The sequence below is a fragment of the Mycteria americana genome, chromosome 3 (genome assembly GCF_035582795.1).
Source record: "Mycteria americana isolate JAX WOST 10 ecotype Jacksonville Zoo and Gardens chromosome 3, USCA_MyAme_1.0, whole genome shotgun sequence".
Lineage (NCBI taxonomy): Eukaryota > Metazoa > Chordata > Aves > Ciconiiformes > Ciconiidae > Mycteria > Mycteria americana.
In genome coordinates this window covers 80,719,757-80,740,521 of record NC_134367.1, presented here as the reverse complement: position 1 = coordinate 80,740,521, position 20,765 = coordinate 80,719,757, and the positions used below count along the sequence as shown (strand labels likewise).

Sequence of the window (20,765 nt, the reverse complement as noted above, 5' to 3'; positions counted from 1 at the left end):
TAGGTAATAAAAAAGACTAGACCAGAAAGAAAGATACTTTTCTAATTTTTTTTTTTTGACAATTGGTAAGGATCTAGCAATGATAAAGTCTGAAAACCACTGCTATTGTGTCAGTCAACTATGTCTTATCTTGAAAAGAGATTCCCAAGTTTTTCTGAATTGATTCTCACACTCACTGCCTTCACCTCTGCTTACTTTTCAGCCCCTCAAAATGTTGCTCATCCATCAAGTGTCCTTGCCCACATTCATTTTCTGACACGGCAGCTTGCCTTTTCCATCCTCCCCTCTCCCACCTCCTTACCTCACTGAATGCAAGGGCCCACACAGTGTCTCTAATGGAGCAAAAGCACGTGAGGTGTTACTGCTCTGAATAGCTCTGTCCTTCAGGGTGAGATTGTAAGGGCAGAAAGGGACCGTACCCATCGCCCTGGGATGACACAAAAGAGGATAAACTTCAGAAACAGGTCATAGTCTGGTTTTCCAACAGATCAGCAAGGGCATGTCTACTGTTTATTTTAGTTTAGGTGTTCTCCAGCTAGTTTTAATCTAATTAGTTCAACAGAGTAGTGGTGATGTAGTATTGTTATCTGAGGAATTACCGATAGAGCTGGTGTTTCCCTTGTGAGCAGTGTAGAACCCAGTTTTTGGAGAGATTGTTCCCAGACTCAGTAACAACTACCTACATAATTTCTCATCTGAAAATGCTGCATGGGTAAAAGTTTTTGAAGATCAATGATTTATGTTTCTTAACTAAAGTAAATGTGCTACTCACATTTATTTCTCAAAGCCCAGTGTGCCTGGAAAGCCTCACTGCAAGCGAAAGCTGTTGTGCACTATTGGTGTCTGAAAACTCAAAAGCTGCCATGAAATTGAAATAGGATTCAGCCAGTGAGAATGCAGAATTTAACTCTAAAATCTGGTGTGGATCTAACTGGGGAAAAAACATCACATAAGGAAGTCAGACTTGGTAGAGCCCTGCCTGTTTCATAAACTGGAGTGTTTGGTGACAATTTAATTAATGCGAAAAGAATTAACACAGACAGGGCATCAGTAAGAACATGGAAAGCTGGTCTGCCGTATTCCAAGATGCCGACAAGTATAGATCTAGAAGGGACTTAATGTGACTTTCTAGTCCTCCCCCTGTACTGCTAAAGTATCAGGCATGCTTAACTTCTCCATGCCAGCTGCTTCCTGAAATTTCTCTGCAGCCTCCGTAAGCAGCATTCTCCAGTTTAGACTGACCTGTGACCACAGGCTGTAATAATTATTGTCTGCGTCTTAGGTATGATCCTCCTGTTACTGTAGACCAGAATAAGATTTGACCTTTTTTTTCCAGCACTTTCACCATGTTAGCCCTTGCTGAGTGTGATTCCTCAGGTCTTTTCATGTCAACTGCTGCTTGACTGGTTTGCCCCCATTAATTACTTGTGCCGTTGGTTTCTCTTTTCTAAATGTAGCATTTCACACTTACCTTCACTGAACTTCATGTTTGCCAACCTTCCTCTCCATTTGTTATGATCCTTTGAATTGTTCCCCCATTTTCCCCAGTACTTTCAGCCCTCTGTTCTGATCCCCAGACTTAAAAGTCAATCATATATGATACAGATATTAGTCTATCCACCAGTGTTAAGAACAATGTTGAATATGACCAGGACTCACTACTAAAGGATATTGCTTTAATTGTCCTCCCAGTTTTGCTGTCATCCAGCATATGCAGTTGGACCATGAGCACACTATTGCAACCAAGTTCGTAACAGCCATATAAACAAGTGGATACTCCTCAAAGTATTGCTGCTGATGACGCTGTTTCTGGATGCCTTTTGTCACTGTTGTATGAATTTCTAGGAACACAAATCTATTTTCAGTACTTTAATTTCATTTCTATAACCACATTTGTAAGTTGCCATCTCCACATATGAAGCCATAAATTTGTTGATCTAGATTGTGTCTCTTTTGTCATATAATTTCAGAACCTCTTTGATGCTGTCATCTATTGTATCTTCTGCCCATGGCTTATTCAAGAGGTAAGTTATCTTTTAAAGAAAGAACACAAACAGCTTTGACATGGTTTATATTTACCCCCTTATTATCCTCAAAATGTTTCATGGTTGGTTGCTTAGTCATTTTTGCTAGCAAATTTCCAGGTATCAAGTTAAGGTGACTGCTCTATTTTGATTTTTCTTTCTCACATTTTTAAACACGGCTATTATGTATGTCCTCCTCCAGGCATCTGGTACCTTTATGGGTTCTTACAGATAATTTCTAGTTGTTCAAAGATGGCTTGTGTCAGGACTTCCAGATACTCAGCTTTTGAATCCATTAATTTTTTTCTAAATATTTTAAGTATTATTTCTAGCATTCTTATTTCTTTACAAAACTCTGCATTTCTACATGTCCAGGCAGAATTAACCAGCTTTAGAAGAATGAAGCAAAAAGTCATTGAATACTTTATTCTTTCCTAGTGTATCTTTTATTTTTACTTCTTACTTGCTTAGGTGATGGATCTATAAATTGGGTGTGGTTTTCTCCTGGTTTTAATTCAACTACACTTAAAGAACTTTATTTTGCTATTTTTCTAGAACAGGTGGCTGAAGGTTGGTCCCTGGGCAGGTCTGAAATACTGTGTCCACAGTACCAAATACCAATGCCAGTACAAAATAGCTGAGTATAGTAGTGTCTCACACCATCACCCTTGACAATCTCATTTTCTCAATAGAGCCAGTTTCAGAGAATTTTGGCATCTTCAGTTTCAGAGATTTCCAGTTATGGAAATTAATCTATTTCAGTGTTTAAGTATTGATTTAAGTTAAAGCTTAACTGTAGGCACATATGTAAATCAAGAATGAACAGAGGGAATGCTAACTGTAGTTTTGTGGTAAGAGCGCTCCACCAGCATTAATGGTGGGAAGCATCATCTTCTGTATTCACTACATTTTCTTTTCCTGTTTTATGGCTGGAGCATGGAAAACATAAAAGCTGTTCTTAGAAGTGGCATGTAGGTGTATAGATTAAGGACTCTCTTCAAACACAAGAAAAAGACATTAACTTCATGATTTTGCTTTTTGCTAACCTTTTACAGGTAGAAACATGGTCTTCAGTGGAGCAAGTGCAAATTTCTATGGTATTAAAAAGAAAATTATTTGGGATTTTTGTGATACAAAGAGAGAATTATTCATGGTTATACATAACTCAGCACTTCTCAGGCCACACCTGGAGTACTATGTCCAGTTCTGGTCACCACAATTCAAGAAAGACACAGACAGACTGGAGGGGGTCTGAGGGAGGGCCACAAAGATGAGGAGGTTCAGGGCGGACCTCATCACAGTATTCCGGTACTTAAAGGGCAGCTACAAAGAGGACAGAGGCTCTCTATTCACAAGGAGCCACATGGAGAATACAATGGGCAATGGGTACAAGTTGCACCGAGAGAGGTTTCATCTCGATATAAGAACTAAATTCTTTGCCATGAGAACAGTCATTCACTGGAACAGCCTCTCCCGGGATGTGCTAGAGTCCTCATCACTGGAGGTTTTCAAGATGCAATAATATCATCTAGGCCCTGTTTCCCATGAAAGGTTGGACCAGATGATCTTTTGAGGTCCCTTCCAACCTGGGCTGTTCTATGACTCTATAAAAGCAGTGCCTTTGAGTGGATCTTGCTTGTTAACACCAGCCTGTAATCTGAAATCCATCTTGAAATTCTGCATTCAGAGAGATTAAAATCCCTAAGAATGCTGATCCCCATTCCCCTTCATTCTCCTCCCTCTAGCTTTGATCCAGTTTGTGCTGAAGTCATGGGGAAGATATCCTTTGTCATGAATTAAGATTGTGTCAGATCCATATTTTTGCTAGTCATCTTTTCTGTGAAGATGTTGCCTGATTTGAAACATTTTTGCAAAAAAAAAAAAAAAATTCTACATACTAAATAATTATAAGTAGTCTAGAAAGACTGAGTTTGGGTAGAAAGAAAAAAGGGGCATTTCCTTCCAGGTGACAGCTACTGAAACAGGGCTGATAAATTTATCTGAATATGGTTAGTTACCATCTTATTCAGCAAATGAGTGTAGCCAAAGCAAGCCAAAGATCTCACCTCTAAAACAAAAGCCCACTATTCATCATTGTTACTGTAAAGGCCGCTGCAATGTGATTATTACAGTAATTCTAAGGTGCTTGGATCATTTGATCTAGTTTTCTAGTATATAGCATTCAGATCATCTGAGAGTGCATTGGAAAGCTCTTGCTCTAACCGCATTTCATTACTCTTCAGGCTTTACAGTACACTTCATACTTTAACTTTGTTCCCAGCTTAGTTCCTCCTATATGTTCTTCAAATGCTTTGTCCATTTTCTCATTCTGATCTTCCTTGAAAAGATTCTTCCAGTCACTTACACCACCTTCAAAGAAGCAAAGAAACTCTTGAAAAACAAGAAATTTTATTATTTTTTATTCTATAGATGTCATTCTTGTTCCATTGTACACTAAATGGAGTTGATCCATTTTTCAAGATAAAGCTTCACTCATTTTTGCACCAATATAATTTTGTGAAGTCAGTGGAGCTACAGATCTGTGAAACTGCTATAATGCAAAAGAACATACTCCTCTGCAGGTGATTGTGTCCGAAAAAGCAGCCAAAAGTCCTGTTTCCCTGCAGTTCTCTACTCCAGTCAGTTATGACTGATAAGGTGGAAGATGATGAAGGCTTGATTAAGAATCATCTGGCAGGAGGCAGAGCTGGGTTTCTGCTCCCTTGGCAGCTTGAGTTTTTGTCCAGTGACTTCTTTAATGTAAAATGCAGAAATAGATTCTGACAGCCGAGCTGGCCCTCTCATGTCTACGCTACACTGCAAAAGGAGTTCTCTTTTGTTTCCCCTTCTCTAAGTACCTGGCTCTTGCATGCCTGGCTTACTTCTAACCTGTGAGTGTTGGCAGTGGCCCTTTCAGGAGATCCTACGCTCTCCTAAAAAGTGTGATCATGCCACTCAGGCTGAGTTTGGCCCAGTTTTGCTTGCTTAGGTAAGCCTCTAATGGCTGAAGAATCAGTGATCCTGGCGCAGAGATGGAGAGGCGTTCAGATACGCGACAGTTCCTCCCTCCTGCCAGTCATCTGTGGGCCTCTAAAATTTGCTCTGTGCAGTTGCTTCTCCTGTGCTGGCTGCAGCCTGCTGCCAGAGCCTTGCTGGGTCTCTTCCTCACCACTGCTCCATGACTAGCCTTCTCAAGCATTACAGTCATAACCTGCTTGATACTAATCTGTAACGCATGTGTGCAAAAAAGAAGCAAAGGATGGGTGGCTCACGTTCTTGAGAGTGTGACATTTCTACCTCTGGACCTCTTGGACCTTCCTACCTTTGCGAAAGAGAATATTGCCAAATGCCCCATGGGTCTTCTGTGAGTTCTTCTTCATTGACTGGAAGCTGCTTCTCTCTACCACACTCTGAAGCTCTTTCTCAGTCAAGGAAATCCCAAGGAAAGCAGCTATGTTTTTCACACCCAGGAGCGGATTCTGAAAAGAGGAATGTAACATACCACATGACATTTGGACAAATCACACTGCTTTCTGAGGTGTTTGCACTTCCCTACATCTCTCTGCTGACTACATATATAGAATATTCATAGACTTCAGTAGGACTGGAGTGGTACATAGTGTTTCTCTTCTCCATAATTATTTCAGAGGAGATATGAGCTGTCTTCCTATAGATCACAAAAGACTGTACGTGATTTACAATTGAGAAAAATCTACACAACAAAATCTATAGTTGAATATATAAAAGCTCCCCCAAAAAAATTACTGGGGATTTTGATTTACAGTGATTTGGGCTTATATCACAGCTAAAGAGAAAACAAGAATCATTTTCACAAACAAATTTTAAAAAGGCTTTTACGTTTGAATTTCATCTTTCCTTCCCTTAAAACAAGAATCTATCATCTCATACAGTATCACACAGTTGGAATACACTACATGAATATAATGGTTAATTGGTTTAGGAACAAATGCTCTTTGAAGTATAAAATATTTGTAACTATTGGTAACCTCACCTCTTTTAGCTCTTCATAAGTTATTGTCATAACATTTTCATCAGCAGCATATTTGTTCCACTTGGAAAGGTATTCAAAGTAGCATCCCCAGGGCACTAAATAAAACAAAACAATCCTAAGATGAAGTATAAATGAAGATTAGACAAGCTCCTTATGAAATAAACCAATTTTTACTCCTTAAATTGATCCCTCAGCCATGGGCATTATTAATCATGTCTATGCCAGAGTTTACACCCTTCTGTGGGAATTATGGGGGTTTGCTCCAGGCTGTTCTGACATGTGCACGTGTCTCAGGTACATGATACAATTTGTAAGTCAGTACAGTAAAACTTCTTAGTATTTCAAGACAGATGTGAGTCCACCAAAGAGCTATCAGTACTCAAACTATCTTGCAGACTCCCTTAATCCAGTTTAAAACCTTGTTTAACCCTCCCTTCTGCTGGCCATGTGATATGCCAAACTGAAGAATTTATGCAATTTTAAACTAGTGGGATTGTTTTCTTTCTTTTTTAATGCACTAGTCTTAATCCAAATCATTCTTCTGATCCAATTTGGCATGTAGGTGTTCAGACATCTGCATGGGCACAAGATGATGGACATCAGAGAGGAGGGGTGAAGGGGATCCAAGATAGAGATAAGGAGGAACTGCTCCTTCCAGAGAAAATATCAGTTTGTGCAAGTTAAAGCAGTTTGTGGAAGTGCAGTTTTGATAAGGATTTATCCTCAGGCAGTAAGACAAGTACTGTAAACTTTAGTTCAAATTTCTAACTTTCTGTCTTTAATCTCTGCTTTCATACTGTAAACCAAAAAAATCCTAGTGAAGCTGATTTACAAAGTGCAAGGTTTTTAAACAAAGTCAAAGCATTGAATAATTGACACAGACAGAAGAATATACTGTACTTTTCTTCGTCATGAAAGCTACGAAGAAATCATCCCAGGTCTCATAGGAGGGAAGAGGAGACATGCTATTGGAAAAATGGTAAAAAGATGTAGCTACATCTTTTGGATTGCGAATCAGCAACAATATCTAGAAAAAATAAAATATTTTATTTGTAGAGAAAGACATAATGGACTATAGTATGAAGAATACAATAATCTACATAATTGCAGTTTGGGGAATTTCTCATATCTTGTATACTACTTGCAGAAGTAGCAATTTCATTCTAAATTCAGAAGATGAAGGATTTTACTTTGCTTCCGTACATTGTGAAGATGATTGCCTATAATTATTAAAATATCTTTTACAGATTAATCAAATTAATTATGCAGAATCTAAGTATGTTTTGCTTGATACAAGCATCATTCATCATTTAGGTCATGGGGAAAAATCACAAAAATACAAATTCTCTCTGAAACTTGACACACTGAAGCCCTCACTTGTGACAACACCATAAAATGCCTCCCATAGGAAATTGTGTCAAAATACATTTTCCTGCTGGAAGATTTGTTCCACCCCCCCATCTTGCTTGTGGAGACTGACACAAAGGTGTCAATAAGAATGAACTGAGATTAAGTGAGGTGAATGGCAGTACTTAAACGGGCAGGTAGAAATGGCCAGGCTAAACACTTAAGTATAAGAGTGATTCTGAAAATTGGCAGAAAAGTACTAAATTGGCTTTAAAAAGCATCTGTTGGAGTGTTTGGTTTCAAGAGATTAAAATCAGCACTCACCTTGGCTTTATTTTTGAAGATAGACCTGGGAAGATTTTCAGGAAGGAGATGAGTGAATATAACTCTTCGAGAAGGTAATTTGTTCATTCGCTTTAAGAATTGGAAGGAGGAAAGTGGACAGTTAAGTTAGTACAGGTATTCTTTATATCAGCCTATGATAAAATATTGCCTTGCTAAACTTATCAACAGTTATTGGCTGATGGAAGTACTTATTTTTTGTGAGTGTTACCCTGCGATTTTAGTGGACTGCTCTGAGTAGCTCTAATCTTCAAAAGCCACTGAGAATGAGCAATTGGAAAAAGATTATCCATTGCTAATTCTTTTCAGTGATAATGAATTTAACATGTTCTGTTGGACAAGGGATCAAATCTAAAGGTAAGATGCAGACTCTAACCGGGGGTATGTGAAAGCTGAAGGATCTCAAGGAGAGAGAGAAGGGGTGAGGAGCAAGAGCTAGTAAAAGAGACAAAAGCCATTATTTCAGTATTTGACATTTCATGAAACTCTTCTTAAATACAAAACATGCTACGTTGAATTTCTGCCATTCTTGCGTATCTAATGAGTATGTACTCCTCTCAAGTCCTCTGAAGCGTCCATTTATCCCTCAGCATTTGGCAATGCAGATGAGATACATCCTGACCAGATGCCACATACAGAGAAGTGGGAGAGCTCTTACCAAACAGTGGAATATTCCACACACCATATATTCAGTATTTGAAGCACAAAATTTTGACAACTTTCAATTGTATTCTGTGCCCACCTCATATTTCCCTGTATCTCCAATTTCGAGGTAGGGGAATTCTTCTAGTTCTTCATCAGTCACGCTGCTTTCTTTATTCTGAGTTTTCTTTTCAAATACGGCTACCAGATCACTTAAGATTTGACCTACCCAGTTTGTGCCTGAAAGGGGAAAAATACAGAATTGTTTGTAAAACCTTTAGAATAAACAGAAATGGATTTGCCAGGAAAGCCAAGAGGTAGGTAGTACTACCAGGTGAGTTGCCTGGTCTCCTTTCATGTGATACAATCACAGCTGACTATCTGGACAATCGCCTCTCAGGGTCCTACCTTTGCTCTTTATAAGGATACATTTCTCCAACTCGAACGGCTCAGTACATCGTAAATTAACCTGTATATTGTAAATTAACTTGTATATTGTAAATTAACTAATAAAGGAGAAGAACCACTAAGATTCAAATAGGAAAACAGACATTAATGTAATACATTTTTATTGTGACAAATATAAGGGGGATTGAGGTGGTAAACCTGTACTTCAAAACCTAGTATATTTTATGTTTTCTGACGTGCTGCACAGGATTACCTTGGGAGAAAAGATGGGTCACAGAACTTCAACACAGGAGCAGAACTAGATCTGAAAATTGTGCTGTATGTGCTCATTTTCTTTACCAATAGGCAAAAATTCTCTGAAGTGACATTTTTTATACACATTTATTATATTTTTATTCAAAACATAAAGAAAGAGCCTGTAGAGAACTCCCATCTTTAGTTTACCATTTCCTGATTTCTGCACACTGGGTTCCTACACCTTTGTCACTACAGTCTTAATAACTGCGTTCTGGTGCATAGCATTTCTTCAAAAAGAAAACATGATGAAAAAGCAAAAACTTTACAATCCTGTCAGCTGTGACTATCTACTGTAAGACAGTGTGAATCCAATTGCTGGAGGAGAGAAACAGCTACATTAAAATGGATATGAGACACATCTAATCCAAACCTGTAGCTCTGATATGGGCCAGTGTAGGGTGCTTTCAGGCAGAAGAAGCAAAGATGCAGGGTAAACTCGCAACCCTAGCAAAGATCTCCTCTTGATTTCCCAATAGTCAAAGATCAGTGTGATCAATTCAAGTGTTACGAAAATAATTTTTTTTATAGTTATGGATTTCAGATATTCTTGACATCTATGTGAAATAAACTAAAGAATATGCAGCATGGCATGTGAAGGTCCCAAAAGCTCCATTCTGTGTAAAAATATAAAGCTATTAACTTTACAAATATAAATGTGAGAGCAGATCCTGCAATATCAGGAGATCTAGTTATCTCTGGTTTGAGAACTGTATTTTAATTCTCTCTAATTTGTGCATGTAACTTTGTAACTATAAAAAGTAAAGATAACAAAAACCTTTACATGCTATAGAAAAGAAAATCAGATGTCTTTTTCTCGGTCATTTGAAAAGTTGCCCATATAAAATCTTCATAATTAACTTTGTTGTGCTTTCTGAGAACAAAATTAGTTCTACAAAGTTTTGTGAAAATTCTAAATACTATTATTTCATATAATATATAATATTATATAACATATAATATGTATTATATATTTAGTACAAACCGACTTATTTGCCATTACATAACTTTATTTATGAAGAAAGCAAACTATATTCACCAGTTTTAGGGTATCCTGCCAAAATGATATCATCACTTCTGGCTTCAAGGGACTCCATGGCTCTGAATACTTCAGGACTGCAAAATGTAACAGGGTAGAGAATCCCCTTGTAAGAAAAAAGCAGTTCATCACGATCCATTGTGTTAGCAGCAGCCATTGCCTTATCTATGATGTCAGCAAATTTTTTCCTGGACTTCTCCATTCTTCTCTCTCTCTCACACACAGGCTCCGTCACAGTGTGAAATGCTATGCAGAAAAAGAGAGCCACAGATTACCTTTTAATAGGAGGGTGGGGTTTTTTTGACCCTGTGAGCAATAATTTACTACTCTTTCTGAAACTGTAAAGAAATACGCAACTCCAGTCAAAGACCTTAAGTAATTTGAACCTTTTGAAATCAACAGAAGTTGAACATAGGAAAAGAAGAAAAACAAGAAAATGCAATTGCATTCTAGGTTAAAGGGCTTAACTAACTTCAAATATCATGCCAAAAAATCTGTAGTTACAGCATAGAGATAAACAAAATATACCAAAATAGAATGATGTGAATTGCAGACTGGGGTTTAAACGGCACAATCACATTCCTCATGGCAGTTCTGCTCTTTCCATTACTCGCTCTGCTGGGGGGTTTTTTGTTTGTTTGTTATTTCACTTATCATTCTCACCGAAATGGGATCAAATGTGTTGGGATTGGGAAAGAAAATGTTCAGTGCACCAGCGACTGAGCTGTGGACTGTCCCATGAGGATGGCTGACTGCCCCTCCATCTGGTGCCCAGGAGGGCAAGTGGACACAGACACTCTTTGGCCATTGTTCAGACTGCAGTACAGAGTTCTGGCTTTCTGGTAGTTACATGGCAATGACTCATTTATATGTGTTCTCTCCTTAATGAGCTCAATCATTGCTCAACAACTGATCAGTCATTACTGAGTTGGTAATAACATAACCTCAGGTACAATGATTAGCATTTATAATGCACTTCGGGTGTTGAGCTTCTGACTGCACTGACCTCAGTAGAAAAATTGAAGTTAGGCCCAGGTTTAATATTCAAGTCTCCAGGAAGAGGATGGGTCACAAGGAACAAGAAAACAGTTCCCCCAAAAAATTCATGCCAAGCATCTAAATACCATTCTTTCTTATCTCCATCTTTTGAATGCTGCCTGTTGGGCACTTGGAGCAGGAAGACCAGCGACTGCATACCTGTATGCTTTTGCCATTTGCTTGCCCTGAGGGATTCACGCCTGGTCCCTGAGGCATGCTGCAGTGCTCGCAGGATGACCTAGCCCTACATTTTGACATCAATTTTTTTCAGTCCATGGAAATCTTTTGCTTTTTCCTTCATTTCCTCTTTTCTGTAAAACTATGTCAATACAGAAAGACTACCTATGTGCAGGCATCATCTGAACCAAGGGGACATCATATGACTCCTCCTCGATCCATTTGCTGAATGAGATCCGTGCCAAAGCGCAGCCAGGTGGCACCACCTGCATCACTTCACTGACATTTGCTAAATATTGCTGTACCATGAAATAGCACCTTTGCTGATTCTTGAAGTGTAACCAGCCACGCTAGCAAAACAAAAAAGTGGCTTCCCTTAATTTTTTTCCTTTACCTTCCCTTGGCATTAAACTGTCATGGACTGAAGCTAAGAAAATGTGTTTAATTGGTATTTTTACCTGCTGGCAAAAAAAAAAAAGGGTTGGGACAGTACGCATTCCCTAAGGAAGGAAAAAGGGGGAAAGGGTATGTAAATTATTAATGTATCTCATACAATAGCATAGTGTTGGAATAAGATTTCCGTGAGAGAAAGACAGCTCAGTTCACCCCTACACTTCACTCATCACAGAATGGTCCAAAGAAACTTTGATAGAGAAAATCCAGAGGATTTCCAGTGTATTTTTACCAGAGAGGGCAGTCAGGCCAATTGTTCCTTGGAGGCATGTTTTATCCTTAGGAACCAAAAAAAAACAGTATTAGTGGAGAAAAAACAATTAGAAGACGTAAGTCATGAGGAGGGATTTTGAGAGGAGTTAAATTTCTTGGCAAAAAAAAAAAAGCAGGACCAAGATTTAGTAATGTGAGCCTTTGATACAGCCATCTGCCACAACACCTGCGCTGGGAGATGGGAGGATTGTACCTTGCACCGTACGTGTTACACAAGAAGACCCTCTGATCCTGCCAAATACTGAACCCGGAGACTGACGGAAAACATCAGTTGATTTACAGTTTCTGAGAAGCAGCTTTAAAAACATGGAGATTAAAAACAGATTAAAGCATTTCGTAATCTCCAGATTAATGGTATTTGTTGTTCAAGCCACCACAGTGCCTCTAAAGGTTTCTGACTTCCCATACTTATCAGACCCGGTCTTTCCTGATTGTGGAGCTTTGCAGAAAGAGGCTGGTGACCTTTTCTGTGATAGCTACAGGACATTGCCAGCTGACAGTTGCCTAGTGGACTGATCTGCTTATGCAGATCCATTCCCTGTTAAATGAAACAACAAAGCAATACCCTTAAAACTTGTGCTGTCAGGTGGTAAATGAGAAGAGGTGACTTTCTATAACTATTCCCATGATCTGCATTAATGTCAGTACAACTCTGGAGAAGGCTTCCATAAATTAGTCCTCCAAAATGACCTAATAAGATTTAAGAGGGATCCATTAAGATTGATCCATTAATGAAGGTAGCCTAAATCCCCCTGATCATCCATCTGCAAAAATAGCTTGGGGGGGAGGGACATTCCCTGGGATCCTATGAATGAGTCCATGAAAAGTAGGGCTTAAAGTAGAATTGGCTCTACAATGGAAATGCCATATGCGGCATTTTTCCCTTTGAATAATGTAGCATGTGCCTGATCAGAGGGAAGTCAAAGCCTCCAAACAGAGACCAGGATGGTAGTATGTCTTAGGTTATGTGATAAAAGCTTGCCTGTACACCCACAAAGGAGCACAGAGAAACAAATCATACCCTGCCCAGATACTCCCAGACCCATCACAGTAGCCATCAGCTCATCAAAAGCTTGTCTACACAAGCTCAGGGGAGCACAGGGAGAGAAAGGCAGGCAGGAACCCAAGTTTAGGACTCAGACAAAAGGACACTGTCCAGTCCCTTTCTGGCTGACCCAGGTGAGCTTCAGCCCCAGTGTCCAGGTGTGAACATAACCCATCAAGATGACCAGTGCTGGAGCACCTTTTGAAGACTGGCAGAGGCTGCTGCCTGCAGCTATAGGCACGTTAAGGAATGAAGGGGAAGAGCCTTTCATGATTGCACAAGACTTATTATGTCAGGGGTACATGACAGGTGTGAGACAACTGCCACAAAACATATTATTTACCAGCCTGCATGACACTACTGTTATTTACTTAAAAATCCAGGAAATAGTGAAACAGAGATGAAAAATAATTAATCCTCAGTACATGATCTGGGCTCATTTTCTTGACTACTCTAAAAAACTGTTTGAGCTGGGGTCTAATCTGTTGTAAAATTTTCTAGGATCCTCCTTCATCTTTTGTTTTCCTCCTGAATTGTAGAGTTCTCTTCATGATGGTCACCTTCCCTGACAAGGACAAAGCTGGTCACAACATCAGATTAGACCACTGTCCCTCATCTACAGAAGTATACCCATCTCTGTCTTTCTGCTACCCAAAATTTCCCACCTCTCTTCTAAACTTTCCTCTCTCAGTTTTTTTTCAGCCTCAGCTTTTCTGTCTCTGGAGAGTTTCCACTCTCTTAATCCCCTCTCTGGAACAAGATAGGAAATAAGCAACTTTCCACAGCTTTCATCATCTCTATTAATGTATTGGCTAATTGCCAAAGTACAGATGCAAAGGTTAACTGCCCTCTCTCTCCTGTTAATACTCCACTAGGTAATAAGAAAGAGCATGCCAGTAAATACAGAGAATTTCATGACACACAATGCTGGAGAAATCACTATCTTATACTAATCTGAAGATGTCAGCTGTACGTTAACAGACTCCTCAAACCATCACCAAAAGAGATTTATTTCCTTGCTTGTTTGTTTTATCTGATCTTTCCCAACTATACTGGTGAAATTAATTTAAAAAGTTGGAAGTCTCTGACTAGAACTTTGTTACCAAATAAATGTGCAGATGGAGGAGTCAGGCCGGTGACCTCAAGAAGTCACCTGTTGCCTCATACCTGACATTAAAAGAGGATGGGGAAGAAACAGGAAGGAGGTAGCAAAGAAGAATGTCACAAAACACTCACTGATGTATGTTATGGAGGACTTTCTGATTCTTGCTAATGCACTAAATGTCCTGTTTCCTGCAAACCTGTCATTAATCCCATTATGGTCTATGCCCCTGAAACAGTCAAAGCTCTGGAGCCTTTAGTACAGAAGTAATTATGTCATACAAACAAAGTGTAATGTGGCAATAGAAATGAGGCCAAATATAAAATGCAAATCTAAAGCTGATTAAAGAGGTATCTTGAAACAGGTTATCCAGATGCATTAAAAAAATCAGTCCAGTCCAGTCCATTCTTTTCAAAAAAAATAATTGCAATTTTAATTTTCAGTATATGAATTTGAATGCACAAATCAGGATTATCAAAACAAATGCAACTTGCTCAGTGGAACATATGAGACATCAGTGGAGATATTCCTATAGGAGCTGGAAGCGTGCAGCTTGGATCTTAAGCATAAAGTCAAAACTGTGTATTTTCACAGAGAGAAGATAATTTAATTCCTTGTCTGAAGATCATATTTTATCTGTTTTTTCACTTAACTTATCAAAGACATTTAGTTTTATTCAAATATTGTAGTATTAGGACTGGAAAGTCATGCAAAAAGAACTAAAGAGTTTTTTTCTCTGTTTTTTTTCAAAACATATTTCTCCATGGATTTTGTTGAGTCCCAGTCATGACACTGTAAATTAATCCTTTAGAAAGTTTAAAGAAGAACTGCCAGCTAATGGTCTGTGGGCTTGATGCTGACTAGGTGCCTACCAGGCCAATTTGGGCACCACCAATAACAACCTTGGCCCATGATCTACCACTTTCTTTCACCTCCTGCTGCCCTCTGAAGGACTAAGCGAGCTGACTGAGCTCCACATGGTGTGTTGTGGAGGAGGATGAGGGCTGTAGTGTGTACTGCTGGAAGTAAAGTTGGGACATGGGACATAGGGCTTGGTATCCATACCCTCCTACCCTTGTAGGGTATGGAGATGAGGGTACAGGAGAGATGAGTTGATGTAAGGGAATAGAGAGGGAAACAATAATTTGAGCATCTCTTCCCTAGAAATGCCCAGTTCACAACTATCTATGGACAGTTTAGCCAAACTGAAGATTAATGGTAGCTAGTGCAGGAAGAGTTAAATGCTCAGACACCACTGCGTGATAAGTGCTTTTCTGCTGCTTCCAGGATAAACTTAGCAGCATAGTTCTTTTTGGTAGCATCACCTCTAACAAACCCTGAGAAACATGAGATGGCTCCATGCAAGGCTTCTCCAGATGTCTGTGCTGCATTTCCTAGTGTTCTGGGTGCAGTGCCGGACCCAGGCTGCCTCCAGCATTTGTGCTGTACTGAGCCTTAGCAAATAATTTTTCCTAGAAGAAGCACATGGAGACCCCAGTGCAGAGACACCTAACCACTTCCTCAGGGACCAAGCTGATGCCAAACAGGCAATTCAAGCCCTGTAAGACACAGGCTAACAAAGCCACTGTCTCAGTATTGGGCTTCCCAGTATGTCTTCTGGTAGCCATATAATCAGACTTTCCCAGTCTGAACACAGATATCTCACGACTGCCCGTCTTTCCTCCCCTGCTTCATGCAGCATCTCATCTTTTACAAATGACAAAATTCCTGCATTGCATTTTCTTCCCAAGCAAACCCAGTGCTCATGAATAAGGAACTATTTCTGCAAAGATATATGTGCCAGACTAGCTACCGTTCCCCTGCAGTACCCAGGCAATGTGCATCAGCCACAACCAGGGGGCAAACCCTAGAGCCAAGCAGTGAGTCCATTTCTGTGGCTGCTCAGCTCTTGGCCTGCCTCCCAGGAGTGCTCTGCTACTTTCTACTAAGGGACTCTGCTGAAGAGCTTTCACCACGGGCCAAATGTCATGTGCTCACCATAAAGTTTCTCCCCATCCTTCTTCTTCCATTTTCTACCATTTTCTCACCCTCCTGATCTACTAAAAGAAAAAAAAAAAAAAATTTTTAAAACCCCCTTTTTTTAATCCCCTCATGATTTTCTCTTCCTTCTTTGATACGGTCAGCAGGTTTGATTCATTTTGCCAATTAATTTTTTTGAGCCCCAGCAGGACTGCTTGGCTCTCATCTTCCCTAATTAGATTCCATTCAATACCTCCAGATTCATTCCTAGAGGGGAAAGGTGAACTCATATTTCACTTGATGTACCTGATACTGGACAATTGTCTCTTCAAATCTCCAATCTGAGGAGCTTTTACAGCTTAGAGTTAATCAAAATACACAGTCCCCTTTGATCTCAGGAAAAACACAGATACAAAAACATGAAAGCTTCTCCCTCTTTCTATTTCACCCTTCTTCTTTCTTAGTCTCAAGGCTCCCTCATCTTCACCACTCCCCTTTTTGATCCTAACACAATTCCTCAGCTTTCATCTTTCTTTACACATTCTCTAAGTAAGTCTATTCCCTACATTGAGATTTGCTTCATTGTGTGAAGATGAAGGGATTTTACATCCAAAACAAGACAAAAATAGTCAGCAGTAGCACAGCTCACCAGACTTACTAATGTGTCCATGAAATATATTTCCACATGTGGCCTGGAAAAGGCAAAACTTCTGTGTCTTTTTATTTTTAGGCAAGTAATTTATCTTATTTAAGTCTTTTTCTGCCAATAATTATGGCTGTTCTACATCATAGTAACCCCACAGCTGCTGCCTTTGAAGAGTGAAAACAGATAGTTAATGACAAAAATCTTAAACACCCACATCTTTTACCATCCTGATTTAAAGTATTCTTAAACTGATGGTATTTTCCTTGATGTACCAGGGATACCATTCAGGACCTGCTTCTGAAGCTCAGTCCTCCAGGTCTTACTTCGTCTCCCCCACTACCTCCAGCCAGAGATGGAGTCCTTCATGATGGTAAGATACAGTAGACACCTGAGACTGCTCCAGTTTCAAATCTATCTCACCATATGGCTTGAAACCTGTGTTTCCCATTTTTAATAGCAATTTTATAACAGCTGTATCTACAGACTTTATCAGAATTGCTGGGATTTAAAAGTCAGTGCAACAAGACAACAAAAAGGCTCCTGCTAGTGTAGAGTGCCAAGTTAGTAAATTATTTTTCACTCCTGATTAGTTCCAGTGCTGTTCCCACACTTAGTCTCTGCCTTGTGATCAGCAGCAGAAGCTGTTTGGTAACTGGGATCCTTAAATCCCTACAGAAAGGAGTGAGGCCACCGACCAGAGGCCACCAAGAGTAGCTTTGTTGAATCATCCTGTTCCTCAATGAATTGATGCCATCCTTAAGGTTTAAGGTTATAAATGGATTTAACTTGAAGGAGACCTAGAAAAAGAATGATTACTAAATCATACAAAGAAATTCAGATTGAATAGCACAATCCTTTAGTGAAGGCCTTCTTATACACAGACCAGATCATATTGTGGGAAACTACCATTTCACTCATTAGGTTTTAACCTCCACACTTACCTTTCTTCCCAGCTGAGTTCCTACTAACCCTTGGTAGCTGCTGACTTGGAAAAGAGTAGAGTGAACTCCAGTTAAGGCAGAACATACCGGGTAAAAGCAAGCTGTGGAAGAAAAGTGTGGAAATGCAAAAAATATCCTTTTCCCCAAACCTGAGTACTATCAGGTTGTAGAATTGCAGGGTGAGGGAGAAACGGAGAACACTGCTTTGAAGAGAGGGATAAAGAGCTGCCCTGAGGAAATGCCCCCTTGAGCGAGACAATAGCTTTTATATATTAAAACACTCTTATATTAATAAGTATTTATATTTTTATGAGTATTGATCTTTAATTAGTTGATTCATGAACTGTATTTACTCCACAGAAATATTAATGCAATACCTGCAAAGAGCAGGTAGCAAAAGAGGTCATCTGCTATGTGGGGAACTGACTATTTGTCGCGAATGAGTGATTTAGATAGCTTAAAAAATCACCGTTAAAGGTATTAGCAAAAGTGGTTTTAATATGATTTATAAAAGTGCGACTTTTAACAAAGTTCGATAGCAAGGTTGACTCTATTAATTACTGCATGGAAGAAACATACATAGGAATATTGGGTTACACTCGAGTTAAAGTGATTCACAGAGAGAACGAGGATACAAAAGGGTACGGAGGACCCTCCTGTTGAGTCATGAGGTTCAGGATAGAACCCCTTGCTTTCTAAACTCCTGATGGAGCTCAGGTGCAGTTAGGTCGAATCTTAGTCTCAGACTTGGACAATGGTTTATGTCTAAGGGATTATATATGCAAGATTTATCAATTCAGCATGCAATCAAAGTTACCAAGATAAAATCAATGTTACCATACTACAAGGTTATCCACGATATCGGTCGCTTACCAAAGATTTGCCGTTGGTAAAAGGTCTCTCTGCCTCGAGGAGCAACCTTGAGAGGTGTCCCTGCTCAAGGGGAGATCACCATCATGCAGCCATGCTGCCTAGAAGGGAGAGTTCAAAGAAGGCTCACTTTGGCTGTCATATTTCTAGATAAAGTCGCAGGCTCATAGTCAAATTACATGTGATAGGAACGATATGCATGAGACTCCTTATACCCACAACTTTCTTTGTTCCTTGATAAATGAGTCTTGGAAAAGCCACCCACTATTCATGCGTTAACTGCATGATCAGTGTTCCAAGCTCATATGCATCAACGCTCACTGTGTCACTCTGCTCCTTTGTGGGTTTTCAGAGAACAGATCGGGACCAGAGGAGTTCTTGGCCTGATCACGGCTCAGGCCTTTACCTCCTTTGGAGGTAGCTGTACCAAACTACTGCTAGTTTGGTTAAGAGGTCGAGTGCATCCATCACACTATTGCAGAAGAAAACTTGCATAAATGCATTGCAGATTTCTTGGAAGCACTTTCTCCTAATCTGGAGTCTTAAAAGGTATTAAAAATAATCCCTTTTTTTTTTGCTATGTCCAGCATTTGCACTCTCTATGTCTGAACTATGCAATTTTCTTCTCTCACCAGCAGGAGAAAAGCATTCCTGGGACCACAGGCAAGACAGATTTCCCATAATCAGACTCGGAGCCTTGTCCTATCATGGTCTGCAGCAGCCAGTAGCAGGGAAAAAATCTGTCTCAGGCCCTTTAATCTTGGTATGGAAACGGTGGAGGAAAACGGTGCTGCTCAGTCACTGCATGAGCATGGGGCATGTTGAGTTCTGTCAGGTGTATAAGGCTGCAGAGATGTTCCTTCAGTCCCCAGGGAAGCCATATGCATTGACTCTGATGTGCATGAGGACCTCAGAAAAGCAGGTGAACACAGAGGTGTCCTTCGAGTCAGCACGTCAACTTCATGGCACAAGTGGCTGTTACAAGCCTTGCTGTGCTCAGGCAGGGTGTGCTTGTGGAAGAGTAGCTGAAGTTTGGCTGGGAAGTCTATTCTGAGCTTCTATGAAAGTCCCAGAGGCTAATACCCTGAGCAGACCTCAGCAGACTTCCACAGTCAGAGCAAAGACACGTCCCTCCCACAGAAACTATCTACCTACCACAGACATGGCATAGCAAGTTGCCCCGAGCTCCCAGGAGCCCCCAAGTGAAAGTCTCAAAATCTGGGACCAGTGCTTCACTTTTGACTTCAGAGCAGACCTGAGTGGAGAGAAAAAGTAGCCAAGACCCAAGTCTGGGGCAGGAACATCTACCCATCACTTTTCCACATTCATGCCAGTCAGGTAAATATCTGTGCCCAGTCTGTTCCTTACAGCAGTGGATTAACACATAAAGCAACCACTAGTTATTACAAATATTCCCAACATTATCAAAAAAGCTGTTACCTGTAGGTAACTAAATGACACCACTCAGTGATGTAACCAGCAAAATTATGGCTAAGGGTCCACCTCTTGCTTCTCTGACCAGGACCGGACCTCACAGCAAGGCAGGTCTGGGACATGTTAGAAATCCACAAAACAAAGTCAAAGGCAGCTGTAAACTGTAGCTGTATTGTATTGTGACTAGACCAATAACAAAAGCAGTGTCTAGGAGTGACACACATAAACATATCTGTTTGGTTTATGACAATCATTTTCATTAGGCTAAAAAAAGAAATCAGGAGGCTCAAGGTGGCATTTTATGTGTTAATAAGATTCAGATTTCTGCTAAGGCATACTTGCAAAAAAGCACAAAGCCTGGCAGAGAATTTACAGAGCAAACTTTGCTATTAGATATGAATCAAAATTACCCAAAGCTATGGAGACAGAGGTTGATATTCTGCTTATAAAAAGATAACTATACTTTAAACAGATTGAGCTACTGATGTGTTAGGAGCTTCTTTTTTATCAGTGTTTAATGCATATTTAATTCAATTTCCAATTAAGTCAATGAAAAAATTCCATTAATTTGAATCACAATTGGATGAGAGCTCAACTATGGCAGGAATCTTTTTGCCAAGAAATGACCTGAACTGGTAGTCTTTAGAAAGGTCTCTAGGTATCAAATACCCTTAAGCACTCTAGAAAGACTGAGAGAA

At 39.8% G+C, this 20,765-nt stretch overlaps 1 protein-coding gene across 1 annotated transcript in view; it reads right to left on the bottom strand.

Moving 5' to 3' along the window:
- Positions 1-3,967: 3,967 nt before the first annotated feature.
- Positions 3,968-20,765, bottom strand: part of LOC142406944 (sulfotransferase 6B1-like) — a 54,564-nt gene continuing 37,766 nt past the window's right edge. Inside the window, exons 2-9 of the mRNA XM_075495811.1 lie at positions 14,093-14,159; positions 10,109-10,185; positions 8,468-8,607; positions 7,708-7,797; positions 6,937-7,063; positions 6,037-6,131; positions 5,347-5,503; positions 3,968-4,394 (exon numbers count right to left, since the gene is read on the bottom strand). Of these exons, the coding sequence (XP_075351926.1) occupies positions 4,264-4,394; positions 5,347-5,503; positions 6,037-6,131; positions 6,937-7,063; positions 7,708-7,797; positions 8,468-8,607; positions 10,109-10,185; positions 14,093-14,159 (884 nt within the window). The 3' untranslated portion in view covers positions 3,968-4,263. The remainder of the gene's footprint in view (positions 4,395-5,346; positions 5,504-6,036; positions 6,132-6,936; positions 7,064-7,707; positions 7,798-8,467; positions 8,608-10,108; positions 10,186-14,092; positions 14,160-20,765) is intronic.